The sequence below is a fragment of the Dermacentor albipictus genome, chromosome 1, assembly GCF_038994185.2.
Source record: "Dermacentor albipictus isolate Rhodes 1998 colony chromosome 1, USDA_Dalb.pri_finalv2, whole genome shotgun sequence".
Taxonomy (NCBI): Eukaryota; Metazoa; Arthropoda; class Arachnida; order Ixodida; family Ixodidae; genus Dermacentor; species Dermacentor albipictus.
Genome location: NC_091821.1, coordinates 236,858,292 through 236,875,992, shown reverse-complemented (window position 1 = coordinate 236,875,992; position 17,701 = coordinate 236,858,292). Strand labels below are relative to the sequence as shown.

Here is a 17,701-nt window from a genome sequence, read left to right as displayed (position 1 = left end):
ACGTCATTTATATAAATAGGGAACAATATAGGGCCTAGAACTGAGCCCTGTGGTACTCCGCAGTTAATATTACTGTAAGATGAATTAATGTGACCAATGGCTACCTTTTGTTTGGGCGACGATAGATAACTGGAAAAGAAATTAAGTGAGTTGGCTTTGATTCCATAGCAGTGCATTTTTTTTTCAGTAAAATGGGCTTTCCTAACGTCTAAAAATACTACTGTTACTATGTTATTTTAATGCAGAGCAGAATTAATATATTGCGAAAGCATCGAAAGAGCAGTAGAAGTGGACCTGTTGGCAACAAAACAATGCTGTTGGGGACAAAGATCGTTATGATTACGCAGAAAGTTATTTAACTGCAACGAAAATAATTTTTCAAATGTTGTGTTGATAGAACTCAGGACAGACATCGGTCTGTAGCCGTCTGGCAGGTTCCGGTCACCAGATCTGTATACTGGCATTACTTTAGCAGTCTTAAGTATGTTAGGATAAGTTTTAGGCGAAAATGCATGGTTAAATATGTGGCACAACGGACCACACAGAACATCAATGTTTGCCTTTGGAATGCCCGAAGGTATGGGGTCATCGCCAGCCACATTGTTCCCCGTTAACTTGTTGATAACCTGTCTGATGTCATTCTCAGTTACGTTACCTAAATAAATATTATTGTAAACCGCACAGGGTGCATTTAAATTAGGGATATGTGTAAGGAACTTATTCGCAAGGCTGAGATCAATATTAGTAAAGTAATTGTTGAAGTTGTTAGCCACGTCATTTGTTGGATTATCGGGTATTATGCGTTGTTTGTCACCTATGCCCGTGAGATCTTTATTAATTTGCCATATTTTCTTCGTGTTGCCTTCATTTCTTCTAATTGTGTTGGTATAGCAGACCTTTTTTTTAATTTTTATCATCATTCCTACTGATTTATTTTTGTACAACCTAAAATTTTGATGGTGATATTCATTGATCTTGTAGTTTTTTAACTTATCGTTATAAAAGTCTTGCAGCTCCAAAACTTCGGGCATATTTCTATTCATCCATTGGCACATGGCATGCTTATAATGTCGGCGTGAACAGCTGCTCGTTGACCGCTCGATGGCGTCCACAATGCATTCAACAAAGTTTCAACACTCCTCATGCACGACGTCGTCATAAAGAGCTTCGAAAATCGTAGCCTGAAGTAATCTTTACACGCAATAATAGTCTACATGCGTTGCTCGTTTGGTGGCAGTTATACCAGAGGAGCAAATGTATTTTTGAGGTAAAAATAGATAAGTATGATTGTGGTCCGCAATAGCAACATCGTGTACACCTGCCAATACATTCAAGTCAGCATTGCAAAAAACGTGATCAACAGCCGACTCCGATCGGTTTGTTATGCGCGTGGGTGATGAAATAACGTTTTTCATATTAAGTGGGTGTAGTAAAAACACACAATCGTAACAAGTGTCTCCAAATATGTCCATATTAGTATCGCCACAGATAACAACGGGTACTTTAGACGCCACAATTGGAATCATAGTACTTTCCATAACAGAAATGAAGTCAGTTATACTGGAAGATGGTGGGCGGTACACAATACCCAACATAACGCTATTCTGAACATGGATAAAAATAATCTCAACAGATGAAATACACAATGCTGAGATGAACGAAGCCAAAACAATTTTGATGGACAGCGCCATGGCCCCTCTTAGTGTAACACTGTTTCGAGGTTGCGATAGCATGACATATAGCCAGTTAGATGAATTGATTCACCTTCTCCAAGCCAAGTTTCATTACAGCTATACCATCATAATTTAATGAATGCATCTACACAAGTAGATTATGAAAGTTCCTGTTAATGCTGCTAATATTACACTGCGATACTGAGAAATGACCCTGTTGAAGCCGCATTTTTTCAACCTGTATTTAAAAGAAAAACTTAAAATCTGCCGACTGCTGTGAGCACATTTTAATGTGACTATACCATTCCAAGCGTACTTCATGCACTTTCCGGTATCTCTCTCTGTCCGGATCACACCATTTTCATTTCACACAAACTTGGCTCACTAGATATGTGCCATTAAACATGTGCCGCTCTTCAATCAACCTCCTTGAGGGGAACTTGGGTCACTGAGTATGCGTCACTAGTTACGTGCCATGTATTGGGTATGTGCCGCTGTTGAATGAACCTCTCGGACGCCAGCTTGGGTCACTGCATATAGGTCGCTCCTTATAATATTCACCGTAACATATAAAACATATCATCAGTTAAACACCCATCATAACACAGATTGCTAATCAGTTAGCGTTGCCAATTATATCCGTAGAATGTATGCGCTGCAATTTTTTTTTATATAGGCAATCAATTAGTTTACAGAATTTGCCGAAAATTATGGTTTCAAGTTTACATGTAAACTAACATCCGGGTTTCATATTTACAACTCTCTAACTCAGCAACGAAAACAGCATCCCATCTGTAAACCAAATCTACTGGGTCAAAACTGACATCTTGTGCACCGCTTTTATATATGCTCCTAATTTTTAAGTAGCAGTTTTGCCGAACTTGGCCTAAACAATACAATTATTTCAGGTAATTTGCGACCAAATACCATTTATCTGCTTAAAACAAACTAACACTCAGAGTTAGCGTAATTGTCATACGTGGTTTTAGTAAAGGGTGACATTGTTAAAACTCCGTGCTCCATTTTTTTTTATTTGGCGATATTTTGGCAAGTCTTTAATAACGTGGAGGATATAGGTCATAAGATTATTTTCAACAGTCCTTAACTTTGTGCATTCTCTCTTAAATGCGAATTTGAATATGGAAAACGGAGAATGCCCGAGCCTTCCTTTTAATGCTTGTGCGGTACTGTACTTCCTTGTTTTATAGATTAGGTACGATAAATGGTTTAAAGGTATCTCTGTTCTGCTGACCTGGGTCTGTATTCACAAGAATGTTCATACGCTAAACTTGTTCGTAAAATTAGCTATCATGAAATCGTCATGCCGGACAGATCTTCAGCGAAGACGGCCAGCCAATGGCAAAGAGCACTTAAAAATGTAAAGCTTCGCGAATTCGGCGTCTGGATACTATGTCTGCTCGTTATGATGTTGACATTGTATGGCTTGGGATTGTCTTCATTTATATATTAAAAGCAAATGTGATGACGCGTTTTGAGTATTCAGATTCAGCAACCTTTGACTTGTCACTCGCACATATTTGTAATTATGCTGTGTGTAACCATTTATCTTATCTATATTGTGTACGTGTGTGTTTGTCCGACTGTGTGTGCTGCTCGTGGGTTTATGCGCTCACTGTGTGCATCATAATTATCACCCAGCACCGGGTGTATAGCATGCCAGGCGATTAGCCAGGCTAACATCTCCGGAATATTAGTAAAGCTTGCCTCACTGACTCTGCCCCCAGTGTATAGTAGCCAAGCAGATGATATTTTTTTGGTTAACATCTGTGCCTTTTTTTTAATTTTTTTTCTCTCTCTCCCCTATCCTTGAGGGTGCTGGCGGCCAGCTGTTAGGTGCTGCCTGGTGTCTTGCCGAATATACAACTTGGGCCATTTTATATGTGCCACTGGGCACCTGCCTGAATAGCCAATCTGGGACAATAGGTGTGTGCAAATAGTCATGTGCCACTGGGTGCGTGAACATCCTTGGCCAATCCTCCAAAATGTACGCATGCCACTAGGTCCGGATACAGAGGCACAAACAAGAGGCAAGAAGTGAAGAAGCCTCCTCCTTCTTCTTCCTTTAACTTATGGCGCGTACCCACGAGGGGGAGATTGGTCATGTTAAACTATCGATCAGTACAACCTATATTTAATTATTAGTGATTATAATTCTTTTTCTTTTCTTGAATAGTGGTCGTGCCGGTATTGACGAAGATGCTAGATTATGAAAAAATGCGATCTAGTGTTAATAATTAGGAAAAGGGGTTTAACATGATGGTCTCCCTGTAGCAGTGGCGTATTCATGCACAATCTGACACACTTAGTTTTGGGCTCGACCATGGGTATTTGCACAAAAACATAAAATATTAATAACCGAGAGAGGGAGGCCGATACGCAATAGGGGCTGCTCTATAAGTATGTCTTTCTTTCGTAATTACATTTTCGGCAATAAAGGAGTAAATGGTGCAGTGATTCTATATCCCCACATGACGCACAAGGGTTCGATGGTGCGGACCCACCACACCTACTCATGTGCAGATTAGATTGTGGTATTCGACATCGTAACAGGGTAATCTAAATTTCGAATTGCCGAGAGAGGCATGGCCAGACATTCCAGGGGAGCACATTAGTGTCCATAATCCGGTGCAGCAAGGAGGGGCTCATTTTGCCTACCTAGGACATGTCTTCGAAATCTCGTCACCTAGCCTTGTACAATCTAGCCGCTAAGGCTATGGGTCCAAACAGTATTGTGTATTGTGTGTATGCAATGAATCAAATAAAGAAGAAAAAAAACCTCCAGCAGAGTAAGGTTGGGTATAAAGAAATCTGCGCTCTTAAAAAAATGCTTGCAACCTTTGGGGCTTATCTTGTCCCACAACAATAACGGTCATCTGCTTTCTTGTGTTTCCTTTATTGAGAACTCAGCGCTCGATATTTTCCTGCTGAGGATGCTGTGTCACTTCATGACTTCGAAGTACCGGAGTCGCAGCGTTAAAGAAAGCAAATGCAGGCGAGACAGGTGATGATTATTGTTGTGGGACAAGATACGGCCCAAAGGGACTAAACTTTTTTTAGGTGTTTACTGCCCCACCAAGCGCTGCCTTAGCTAAGCTGTCTGCAATCTCATTAAGTGCTAGTCCTCGATGTCCAGGTATCCACAAAAAAAAAACGAATTTATTTATTATGAGATGGAACGCAAAAGTGTAGTGACTGGCGCAGGCCTGAATTATTTGTGTTTTCTAGCGACATAAGAACTGGCAGGCAGTCTGCGCGCAATAATATGTGTGACGCACTGTTCGGAAGTTTGTATACGGCCAAGCATATGGCCGTGAATTCGGCCGCATAAATTGTAGCATAATCCAGAAGACGGATACCAAAGCTCCATGATAGTGGTTCAGAGCAAATGCCTATTTCAAATGAAGTTGGAAGCAGAAGCAGCCGGATGTGGAGAAAGAAGTGAGCAAAATTGGACGAGAGCGTGCGTTGAGCCAGGATGGTTGAGATACATAGAAGTGAATACGGTAAAGAAGTGAAGTGAGGACATCAGTAAACATCAAAGAAATATTCGCTTATCTCCGATTCACAAATATTCGTGGGATCCGTCGATTTTGATATTTAACTACAGTTGTATTATACTTATTCAAAGACACGAAAAAGCTATGTTAGTTTTGACTCGCAAGAATCATTCACACACATGCCAATACTACTTAGCAAACAACAGTGTTGAGGGCTTTATTATTCTTTCTATTTCTTTTTCTTTTCTTTTTTTTGGTCTATGGCTCTCAGCTAGCATTACGTTGCAGTCGCTAAGAGTTTTACAGACCCGAGGCAGAGCCGGTAACCTTTATGGCCATATCGTGAAACAGACATCATTATTAGTGATGGCTATCTCTTCATGCCAGCTCCATTACAAATACAACGCTGGCTAATGACCTTTAATAACAATAAACTGCGCATTCTTATCGCATTATTGCTTTTGCGCCTCGCCTAGTGCGTGTGCCGACATCCTCTTGGGTTATTAAAACGCAATCAGTCAGTCAGGCTATCAATCAGTGTTCGTGGTCGTTTGGTGCAATTATACCCAGAGAGGGGCGCTTACATCTTTCCCATTCGTTTGCATGGCCAAGAGCGGCGCGTTAGCGATAAGGATCTCACGGGAGCCATCTTCAGCCGCCGGCTCAGTCTCTTGAATAAAATTATGGCACCACAGAAAGGAGGGGGGGGGAAGGGGCAGCGAAAAGCAAAACATTGGCAAATACGTCATCGTTCAGATACAAACTGTGGGAAACTTCCAAACACAGCATTTCTGCTCTCCTTAAGTCCATATTTCACTTAGAAAGGAAAACATGTATCATTACCTTTCAGAGGAGCAGGGCGCCGAGAGCTAAGTGTGGGGTAGAAAATTTAGAAAAACCACTAAGAGGGAGATAATGGGAAGGAAATGCAGTCAGGTCACTCTAATTTTCTACCCTACGCAGGGTGGAAGAGGGTAAAGGCATGAAGCGACCGAGGATTCGGCCCATATAGCACGAACCCCCCCACCCTTTCAAGGCCTACGCTTAACTTTCATCTATACGTGCTACCAGTGCGACAGCAGGGAAGTGCTCGAAACTGGGGTTGCCTTGGCTGTCCATTCGACCGACCCTTCCGTCACTCTGGCGACGACCGTTGTCGCCATCGGCGCTATTTTGTCGTTGTCAGACCGCCTTTTTCATCCCCAGCTTCCCCATTGTCACAGGGCGAAGTAAAAGAAATCTTGACCGTGCACAACGACCGACATTCGGGTTCGAACTCGAGTCACGGCAGTAATGGGCATTAGGAACTCAGGCGGGCTGTTCATTGCGCTATCGCTCTCTTCATTTACTTTGTATGGCATTCATTACGGCGATGGGAAATTGTAGTTTAAGATTTCGCGCTCCACGCAAACTCTGACGGTGGTGGCGTCCAAGCACGTATTTCGGAAACGAGAACGAGCAATAGCGCAGCGGACGGGGATGAAATTATCTACACAGCGTAGTTATGTTTGGCGAGATGGGGGCGGTGCGTGGTCGCGCAGTTCTTCGCCGCCACGCTCGTGAAAACAGCACCGGCGGCACAAAAGAGGCGTACAAGACAACGACGATGATCAGCCTTGAAACATGGCTCGCACCTGCAATGCAAGATGCTCCGAGAACCAGGCGGTTGGTGGAAAACAATGTTTATTCAAATAAAATAAATTATGGGGGTTTAACTTGCCAATACGAGCATCTGATTGCGAGGCATGCCGTACTGGGTGCTCTTGAATAATTTTGACAACCTAGGGTTCTTTAGCGTGCACCCAGTGCCCGGTACACGAGCGTTCTTTTTTTTTTTTAATACCGCCCTCTTCGGAGTGCCGCCGCCGCCGCTGGGCTCGTACCCGCGACCTTGCCACTGGTCTATATAGCCACTGGTCTATATAGCCACTGGTCTATAGCCACTGGTCTATACCGCGGCGGGTGAAAAGCGATGTTGAAGGCATCGACTGCATCAATGCGAACCACGACTTCGCAACGACAACGCCATATCACTTTTTTTAATGAGGTAACCCACAGAATTCAGAACATCTAAGTGTTCGTATAGCAGAGAGGCAAGTTTATAGGAAAACAACAAAAATTCACAGAGTCTCTCATGTTATCCCTAAGACGACTTGAAGGTGTAAAGCCCAAGTGCCGGTGCATTAAAGACGGACACCATGACGTACACAACCCCACTGAATTCGCTTAGTCTGCTTCGTTCGGTCATTAATGAAGGAACTAATTAGTGAAGGAAACCTGTTTTATAATAGCACTACAAGAATGGGCTAACCAAAACTATTTAAGAATAAAGGTCTCGAAGGCCAAATCAGTATTTTTTCGCACGAGGACAAAGGTGTTACAATAAATAATTCTCTATCAATAGACAGATCTCCAGTGGATATCGTACCAAGCTTTGAAACATTAGGAATAGTTTTTCATCAAAATATACTATGGAATGCATATATTGACATCGTGCAAGCTAAGCTGTTGCAGTTAGTTGGACTAATTTCCCGAAACCGCAGTGTCCTACTACGTAGCATGATGAACATTATTTATAACACCTTGTTTCTATCTAGGTTAAATTATTGCGATGAGAACGACACAAGTTAACCTCCAGGAATGACACATATTGCAAGAATGTTTTTTTACGAGCTATAGAGGGTCTTTCCAATTACACCTACACTTCTTTGTTCCGCAAATACGATGTTTTACAAGTCACTAGGATCTATGATTATAGAGTTTGTAAAAATTATACGCAAGAACAAAATCATGCTACGTCCTCCTTTCTGTGGCAACTGGCTTATCAGGCAGAAAACAAAGCCGTGTATCCCACAAGAAATAATAAACCTTGGAAAGTGCGAACTTACAAAACAACATACGCCCAACAAACATTACAAAACAAGTTACCCAAACTACTAAACACATTACACAGAAACAAGCTTTTGTTAAAGAGCATAACTTTCGAAGAATTACGATTTTTTTTCAAACCTCCCTTAATCCCTTTCTCTCATGCCACTCCAACTGTCTGTAAATGTTACATTAATTTTTTTTGCCGTAATGTAAACCATATTTCTTTTTTTTCTTTCATAAATTTTTCGCAATTCAATATGTACTTTCGCATTGTTAAGTTTCTGTAAGTCTCTCTATGATTAATGTATTTGGAATCACGCAGCTGTGCAGCCGCTATATTGTGGGGGGCCTGTGGCTTCGTCAAGCTATGTCGGCAACTTTTTTCCGCTGGCCTCCAGCATCATGTGTGTGTTTGATGTGAATAAACTTATTATTATTATTTATTATTATTATCCCTATTAATTCACTTAGTCATCCCTCTTAATTCAAAAGGTCGAGGATTCGACTCCCACCCAAGGTCACGGGTTCGAGTGCTCCGAGTAATCATGTTTTAATTAACTTCGCCTTTGTTAACACCAAAGGTCGTCGGTTCGACTCCCGCCAATGGTCCTGGATTCAAGTGCCTTAATGAACTCTATCTTAATCACCTGTGCATTAATTAATTCCGTCTTAATTACCGCCAAAGGTCGCTGGTTCGACTCCCACCGAGGGAGTCGGACGCGCGGGCCAGATGTCCGTCACCGCTCGCCGCAGTGGTGGCAGCAGCCACAGGTGAGAAGAGGCCTCGCCTCTCCTCCGGATCCCACCGCAGGAGGAGCAGCGGCGAAGCTAGCGGGAGCCCAGTTGCCAAGATCATCCGCGGGGCGTCGCCCGCGTCGCTTATTTGAGCCCCTCGCATCGCGGCATCGGCGCAAAGACCGCGCTGACTGCGAGGCAGCCCCCCATCGGGTCCGGCGGCGTTCACGTGGCTCCCCGCCAGCGAGCGGCCGTGCAACTTGTGCTCCCCCCTTCTCCCGTGTGTGCGCGCATGGACTGCGCCCCGACCGAGCGCCACTCCGTGCGAGACCATGCGGCCGGCGCTTCTGCTTCCCCTGCTGCTGGCAACCACCGCTGCGCTCGTCGCCGGATTTTCCAATCCGAATTTAAGAGGTGAGCGCAGGGATAGAAATAACACTTAGCTCCTTGGCAGTCGCCCCGGCTTGACCCCGGCTGCGACCGGCGCCCAGACGCCAGCTGACACCCGCGCTTTTATCGCGCCCGCGTCGTCTGCTACGGCCGCCCGAAACAACCGAAACTGGCGAATATCCTCGCGATTATTTGCCGCAAGGCGCGAGGCCACTTACCCCGTGCGGTCGAGCGTACCTGTGTCCCGGGTACGCAGCCAGTCGGCTTCGCTTGCCCAATCGGCGATTTCTTGTTTCTCGTTTTCCTTGCGCGCTGATCGGAGCGCGGCGACGATTCGCGGTCCCTCTGAGCGAGCGCTTGTCAACAAACGCAGGCGTCGGGGGCCCCGGAGATGTGGGCTGCTTTCCCCGCTGCTCGTGCCATCGCGATACCCCGCCGTCGTGTTGATGCCCGGCGCCGGCGTGGACGCGGCGGTCTTCTCGCAATCTCGCCACCTAACTGGCCACTTCCCTGTTCGCGAGAACTTGATTTGCCGAACGGAGAGGGAGGAGCGAGCACGCGCGAACACCGAATAATGCTCGGACGAGCATTCGCGCAGCGCACACGGAACGAGCAGCTGCCGTAAAAAAAAAAAAAAACAAGCGCACGAGGTACTGATCACTTCGGGACGTTCTTGGCTCTGCCACGGGTCTCGGATCGACACTACGCTACAGTAAATAAAATGGTCTAGTCAACACAAGAAATATATATATATATTCCAATTTAAGCATTGTCGATGTTAGCTGAAACAGCAAGTGTGCGTAGCAGTTTTCTTGATGAACCAGTGCGTTTCACGATAACTAATCATTAACCTCGGATGAAGCACCTGGCAACTAACGTAGCATGCTGTCTATAGATGAAATAAGACGGTGAGAGGGAAAATTTCCGCTACCTGCGTATACCGAGCGAGGCTACTGACGTCTGAGATCATTTCCTTTCGCTTTTTCGCGAGCCGTTTATCAGCGCGCGCTGTGGTATTTTTGCGTGGAAGTTTGTAATATTGGTGCCGACTTGAAACTCGGGCGGAAACAGCCTGACCCACGCTATAACCGGCGTGTACGCGCGTAAATGCAGAACTGTCTGCTTGGGTTCGTTTCCTCTCGTTACTGCTTCGTTCCATTCGTCGAAGCGCTGTCAACGAAGGCGCAGAAGTGAGTTTGTGCGACACTCTGAAATGCGTACGATAAAAAATTGCAGCATATATTTTGCAATTTTTTATCGGAAGTACTGACAATAAGTGCGTATGCAAACGTATAAGGGCGTCAGTATATATAAAGAAAAAAGGAAACTACACGCTTCTACGGAGACTTGTGTTCGTGTTAAGAGCGAAATCAATAGCTATGGCAGTGGTAGAAAGTAGCAACACGCTTGATCAGCTGTGATGCAAGTACTGCGAGCGCGACGGGTCTATGGGGAAGAAAAGCTTGAACATTGTAAGCGCTACTTGCTCTCTCAACACTGTGACTGTTTCTTTTATCTAGACTCCGCCTTGAAACATTGTCTGCTTATGTGAGAGGCTGACTGACATTTCGACAGAATTATGCATCTTCCATACCGCTGTGGGGGCCCCGTTGAAGCGCTTTTAGCGTTGAATCTCGTAGAAGACGAGCTAGTCCCCTCTCCCCTATTTCTTTCTTTTTTTTCTATCACTCCTGGCGCACATAACTAAACCCCCAGCCGTCGGCTAGCAACAAAACTTCAAGTTGCACTTAGAGAACGCTGACAGAACAAATTTACGACTGGCAGATAAGCGAGGAAATCAGGGCACGAACTAATGTCTCAGAAGTACCGCAGGTGGGTTCGACTTGCACACGAATTGTTTGGACACAGCCTGCAAATCGTTCTCGAGGCGAATTCGCGAAATGTTTCCTTTGTAAAAACTTTTCCAGTGGCCGTTCACCTTTGCTGATAATATGTTCGCTACCACCATTCTCCGGCGCCTGGCCGTACGAACTGATATAAAATGTGCTTTGCGAATACTAAAACGCATTTACGCATCCTTCCGAATACGATTGTACATCAATGCTTTATACGAATCAATACGAATCAGCGATTGTACATCAATGCTTTATTTAATGTATGAAAAAAGTAGTTTCTCTTTGGTCCATACTGTGAGTATCTGTGTGAATTGTTATGCGAAATAGTGAGGAGCCTAATTCGGCAAACTTTTTTTTTTCGTAAGAATTGTGCCTCCTTATCTGGTCACCGTCGCTAATAACAGTTTGCGCACTAGTGCACGAAATGATAGTGTACGAACTCTTTTGGGAATACAGGCCCAGGGCCCGCATTCGGGCGGCGGGCCCATGTCGCGATCACGAAGCAGCAATTACTGTATGTCTTTTTATAAGAACAAATACTAGTCAATAGTGACGGTGACTGTAGCCGGAAGCGACATCGGCTAGCAATGATAAACAGCTCTAACGAACCAAAAATATTCGTGAATTCGACCGTGGAGTCCGTATTCACGGCGTGAACTGCGTCTCCTGGTGTTTCGCAAGAACGTGCACCCTTATATCGCCACAGCGAACATATTGATAAGGCGGCCTGCCAAAACTAAATTATTTCCGAAAAAGATACCTTTGTGAACAACAAGATTTTTGATCGTAAAATCTGTTTGACGTTGGCATCTGCTAATATTGTGCTCGCTGTCCTCATCATCCGAAAATTATACTTACGGGAAGAGAGAGAAAGCAAGGGGAGGGTACTTACGGGAACACTCCAGAGTAAGAAACGCGTTTAAATAACTGTCCCAGGTAGCAGAAGCTTTCAATTCGTTAAGGAGAGTTGTCATTGTCCAGTATCATTCACTAAAGATATGATCACCATTACGACTGACCAGCACTTGCTCTTAAGAGCTGCTTGGGGTACAAACTATAATTTACGAACATGGCACCAAGACCCTGCCTCAGGGTTCGTATAAACAAAAAAGTTTCTGTGCTAGAACTGTCCGTAACAGCAAATGCCAGTCAATCGTGATATCGGGCTTATTATTAGCAAACAGCCTTTATTAACGAAAAGCTTCGTAAATTGTGTCGAAGAAAAAATTCACTTAACTGCAACATGTTATTACAGCGTCTCTTTGGCCGGCGTTTGGGCGTCTGCCGATCACGATAGCGATATGCATGGTAACAAAACAATCGCAGTGGTGATGGCCAATCGCGAACGCCATTGACGTAAGAGAAATTTCCTTAATACGTTCATATGTGGGAGCCTAACTCACAGAGCGCCTCGTTTTTAACAATTTTCTCATTGGCTGGACGGCTTTGTTAGTATGTTCCCTCGTCACGATTGGCAAGCCCGTATATTCGCATAGTAGTTTGTACGCTGCAGCGATTGGTAAGAATAAGTGTCGCACAATCGTGATAGCCAACATATTGTAAGCGATAAGCGAAGTCGGCTACACACGCCAATGAGTTCTCCCCTCCCTTACGCTAGAATCCTGCCAGCCAATCCTGATGTCGGACGTACTATTAGCGGAGGCGGCTGGCCAATGGCAAAGATGAACTTACAAACGAAGGTCCGCATACACAAAAAAGTTCTTACGCTAGAAATATTTGTAAGACCATTTTCCAGTCAACCCTGATGCTGGAATATCATTAACATAGGCGGCCAGCCAACGGTAACGGGCACTTACGAACGACAAGCTTTGTGAATTCGGCACGAAACGTTTTGTGAATTCCACCCGAAAAGCATCATAAATTCTTTCCATGGACTCCATGGCCGAATTCACAAATATAGTTCACAAAATAGTTCGTAAGAATGCTTTATTATTGCGTGAACGCTCTAGGCAACATGTCCGCCAGGACGTTTGGGGGGTCCATGCTCCTATATGTATGATCCACTCAGGCGAGAAAGTGTTTTGTGAATACGGGCTCCTGGGCCGCATTGGCCGAATTCTCAGTTTTTCGTTCATTCTACCTGCCTTTATTGGCAGGCCGTCGTTATCTTCGCTATCACAAGTGACAGGCTTAAGTTTTTGCCAACTGTTTTACCGTATGAACTGCTTCATGAATACTAAACCAAGTGTCATATTCATAAAGTACTTCGTTTGTAATACCCTCCTGCTATTATTTGGCACTTTTCGGTATTACGCACGTCACCACGAATGGTTCGTAGAAGCAGCAGCCGGTAAATAAACTTGTCGAATACTAGCGAAAGTGACCAGCCCATGGCAAAGAGCTTTTATGAGCGAAAAATTTTGTTGATTTGGTCCCTGGGCGTCATCCAATCCTGATAGTTAACATGCTATTACCGAAAGTGGCCAGCCAATGGCGAACACTTCTTACTCAGGAATATCTATTTGTATTTGGAAACGGGGGCCTAATTCAAAAACAACTTTTTTCCTAATAACTCTTTCGTAATGCACGGGAGTCTTTGCTGATACCACGTTCGTTATCGCAATTGCCCGGCGCCTCTTCTAATCAACCACTACACAGATATTGGCCCAGGGGTCCAAATTTACCCAGGAGTGCGTTCGCAAGGGCTCATTGTCATTGCGTGGTCGCCTTCAATAATACGCTTGCTATCTTGATTGGCCGGCCACTTTCCTTATGAACCAGCCTAGCGTAGGAACTCGTATTCGCAAAGCAGTCCATACACTACTACGCTTCTTAAGAGCATTTTCCAACCAATTGTGACAGCGAACAAATTATTAGAGGACGCTCCCCCTACGAATTACAAACAGCTCTTGACGAACAAAGAGCTTTATGAATTCGGTCATACGGAGGTGTACACCGACTGGTGAGGCAATTACAACGCCCGCGGCCTTTGTCATCCGGCATTAGCCCTCCTCGTTTTCTTTTTTAACTCTTTTTGAACAATAAAACTTACTTTCCTCGTGTAAGCAAGTAGGCTCTGTAAGAACGGGATCTAGACATTCGTAGTACCGAACGAGAACATGGCGAAGGCGCCATCGTGACAGTTTGCGCGAACGAAATCGCTCAATTTGCCCCCACACCTCCCTCTCTCCCTTCACTCCCTCCTCTTCATCTCATCGTTCCTGTTGAAAGCTCGAGCCCTTCAGAAAATGTCCAACGACTCATTTCAGCGTTTCTCCAAAGTCGGCTCATTTTTTTCCGATCATCTCCACTTTTCAGAACGCAACGCATTCTCCTGCGGCGCGCAATCAGCTTTCGCTCGCACTTTCGAATCCTGGCCGAGACCTTTTTCGAGATCCCCCCGAGCAAGGTGCACACCCATTGTTGAGCTCTTCTGTCGCGTTCGAAGGGCTCCGACGACAACCTGTTGCCGTTGGCGGCAAAGCCCTTTTCTCAGACTGCGCAGGAAGAACACCGGAGAAGCAAAAAAAAAGAAGAAAAATAAATGATAATAATGAGCGAAGCAAAGAGGAAAGCCCGGCGTCCCTTCTCAGAAACAGCCTGAAAGAATTAGTATGCGTACAACAGGTTTGCCAATGTTACACGCAACCAGTTCGATAAATGTACGGCCGAGAAACGCGGAAGGCTGATACTCTAACTTCGGGGCGTGCACTGGTTGTGAGCTTGACCGCGACTAATCTGCACACAGTCGGGATTTTTACTGTGCTCGGGCGCGCTTGTCGTAATCTTGAGCGCGTGCCAGACTGGCGTGGGGTCGCGCACGCCGCGCCGCTGTTCCGAGGAAGCTCCGGATCCGGCTCGGACGCAGGCGGGCCGAAAAAAAAATTTGATGGGCTGTCGATCGCACGTCGGTCCACCGCGAGGAGCTGCAGAGTGCTCGAGGCGGCAGACACACGCAGAGTTGGCTGGACCGAGGGTGCGTGTTTCCTCATTGGAGACGCAGAACCAATACATTTTTTTTTTTTTTCTATAAGCGAGCCCACCCCTCCTCCCCGTGGAAGTAAACCGGTATCTCCACTGCGCCCTATTTAACACGTACGCCGTTCGGACTATAGGTGTTGAAACTGGGGGCAGTTTTAGTGGCACTGAGTGTTTGGAGACGTGCTTCTCTTTAGATAGCGGGCTCGCTCGTGGAGACCGCGCACTTGAAATCAGGAAAGGCGAAATGAAGGAGTAAGACCAATAACGGCGAATAAAGGACGCGCTCGTCGAAGTAGCGGAAAGCGACAGAAAAATATTAAGTTTTACAGCTTGTGGGAAGGAAGACGAGTACTTGAAGAGAGTCGCGTGCATAGATGCCCTTCCTACAGCACTGTCTAACTGTCTAAAAAAAAAAAAAAAAACTAGCACCACCCTTCAAGAAAAAAAGAAAAAAAAAGATGGAGAAACAAGAAAGACGACGAGAGGGAGCCTCGCCATCTGTTTTTTTAAGCTGCATTTTTCTTCAACTATAAACCGACGCTGGTCCAACAAGAAATGCTGCTAAGCTAATAAAAACTTCATGATTTGTTAACGTTGTGTTTACGTTAGCTTACTGCGTCCATAAAAAAATATCACTGGTATTGAAGTACGCAGTATATTTATTTAGTTATTTATTTATTTATTACTGAAATTATTGAGTTAGATGTGCAAGACTTTGCGAGGCAGCTCCGTTGCACGTCCTCAACTAAGTCGTCCTAGTGAAACGAAGCGGCGAAAATCGGGTTCTTGATTACGACGGATGCACCATGTTGGATTTCCACGACTTCGTACACAACGCGCCAGAGATAGCACCACGATCTAAAATACCTGGAAAACGCTGACGGAAATTCGTAATATCCACCACTTCGGCTCGACTGCCTTGCTCATGCACGGCGCACCAAATCATGCTGGTAACGTTTGACTGTAATCTCAGCAAGAATTTCCTAATCTGACTCCGGTCTAATGGCGCTGTCTCGACAAGACGTCTCCTCTCTTTTACAGCGGTGAGAGTGTATCAACCAGGTCTTATCAATCGCATGAAGCACGCTTCAGAAGTGTTGTACATTAAGGATTATGCTATTAGGTTCTTGCTTGTAGCTCCAACCATCACGAATCTGCGACCGATTTGTGCTGATTGTAGCCTGAAATTCGGTTATTTGGAGCCTCAGCTCAAACAAGGCACAAAATAAAGGCGCTGAAAGAACGCAAAGAAAAGCTCGTTTGTGTTGTGTAGCCCCGATCTTGTTTATCGCTGGCGATTGCGAGCCTGATCATTGCTTAATTTTTCTTGAGAGCTTTCTATTCCCCTTTCCCCCACCCCCAGTGTAGGGTAGCAAACCGGATGCTGTTCTGGTTGACCTCCCTACCTTCCCTACCCTTGCTTTCTCTCTCTCTCTCTCTCTTGAGAGCTTTCATCAAGTTTTCACGAGCAAATAATTGTATACACGTTTTCAAGCTAAATGCTAACAGTTCTTATCATCGCTTCGCGCCTCTTGCTGCGGGTATAAATGCGAGCCCAACACGCATATCCCATACTTTACGAACTGCATGTTTTGTGTTACGGCGGCTCGCTTTAGTGAGAGCGCCTTTGAGTGTTCGGAAACCTTGCTGCACTGTTTGCGGTTTGTGATGTCGGTGTTTATAGCCTCGCTGCGCACACTTAACGTTTGCCGTGGCAACACTCGCGGCGCGTATGACGTCTTGCCACCGGTAGAGCGTCGAGAAAAATCTCGAAAAACTGCCCGCGTAGCTGTATAGGCCAGACACTTGACTTTGGACGCGAATCCTTTTATCTGCAACGAAAGAAAGAAAAAAAAATCTAAGAGGCCGACGTCGAGATACACGGTCCGGTTGACACGCATGTCAGAGGTTTCTCTAGGACTCTCGACGCTGACTTGCTCTCAAGACGTGTGAGAAATAAATAAATGCGAAGCACCCCGCAATACGCGGTTCTTTTACCTGTAGAGATCCTACGTATACCCGCAAGCAATAGAGGTGGAAGCGGTGAGAAGGGGGGGACACCGACTTTACTTCGAGCAACGATCAATTTCGTGTCAAGCGTACAAGTATATAACTGACACGGGAATGTTTAGGTAGCATGACCTCCCCGCTGAACATTCAGTACGGCAAAATACTTTTGCGCTAGGCATAGGGGTCCTATGAACTTTTGAATGAAAACTAAAGTGTCCAATTTCCTCGTTGCTCAAGGGTGTACCTGCATGTAACTTAGTGGCACACGTACAGATATGTTTGAAAAGCTTACGAGATGTAACATATATTACAGTCGACTGATGTGATGCATAAAGCGTGTTATTTATTTATTTATTTATTTATTTATTTATTTATTTATTTATTTATTTATTTATTTATTTATTTATTTATTTATTTATTTATTTATTTATTAGCACTGTACGTATATACGGGCTTGTGTAGGAGGATGCATACATGAATATAAAACTGGGGTGAAATAGCGTAAGCTGAAGGTGAGCGTATGAATATAAAAATTGAAAAAGGCAACAGCAGCACCCGCTTCATTCTCACCCACCCCCAGAATAAAAGAAGAAAGCAATAAAACTAAATGTATTACATGAAAAAAACACATGTGGAAGGAATAATAAAACGCTGGAGTCGGTGAAACGTACAGTGTGGTGAAACTGCATTATGAATACACTCAATC

General features: G+C 44.7%; 1 protein-coding gene across 2 annotated transcripts in view; it reads left to right on the top strand.

Moving 5' to 3' along the window:
• Positions 1 to 8,962: 8,962 nt before the first annotated feature.
• cv-2 (crossveinless 2) overlaps positions 8,963 to 17,701 on the top strand; it is a 249,887-nt gene continuing 241,148 nt past the window's right edge. Inside the window, exon 1 of one of the 2 annotated variants that reach the window (XM_065430950.2) lies at positions 8,963 to 9,211. In XM_065430950.2, coding sequence (XP_065287022.1) covers positions 9,130 to 9,211 — 82 coding nt within the window. In that variant the 5' untranslated portion in view covers positions 8,963 to 9,129. The remainder of the gene's footprint in view (positions 9,212 to 17,701) is intronic. The other variant, XM_065430949.2, reaches the window with a different exon arrangement.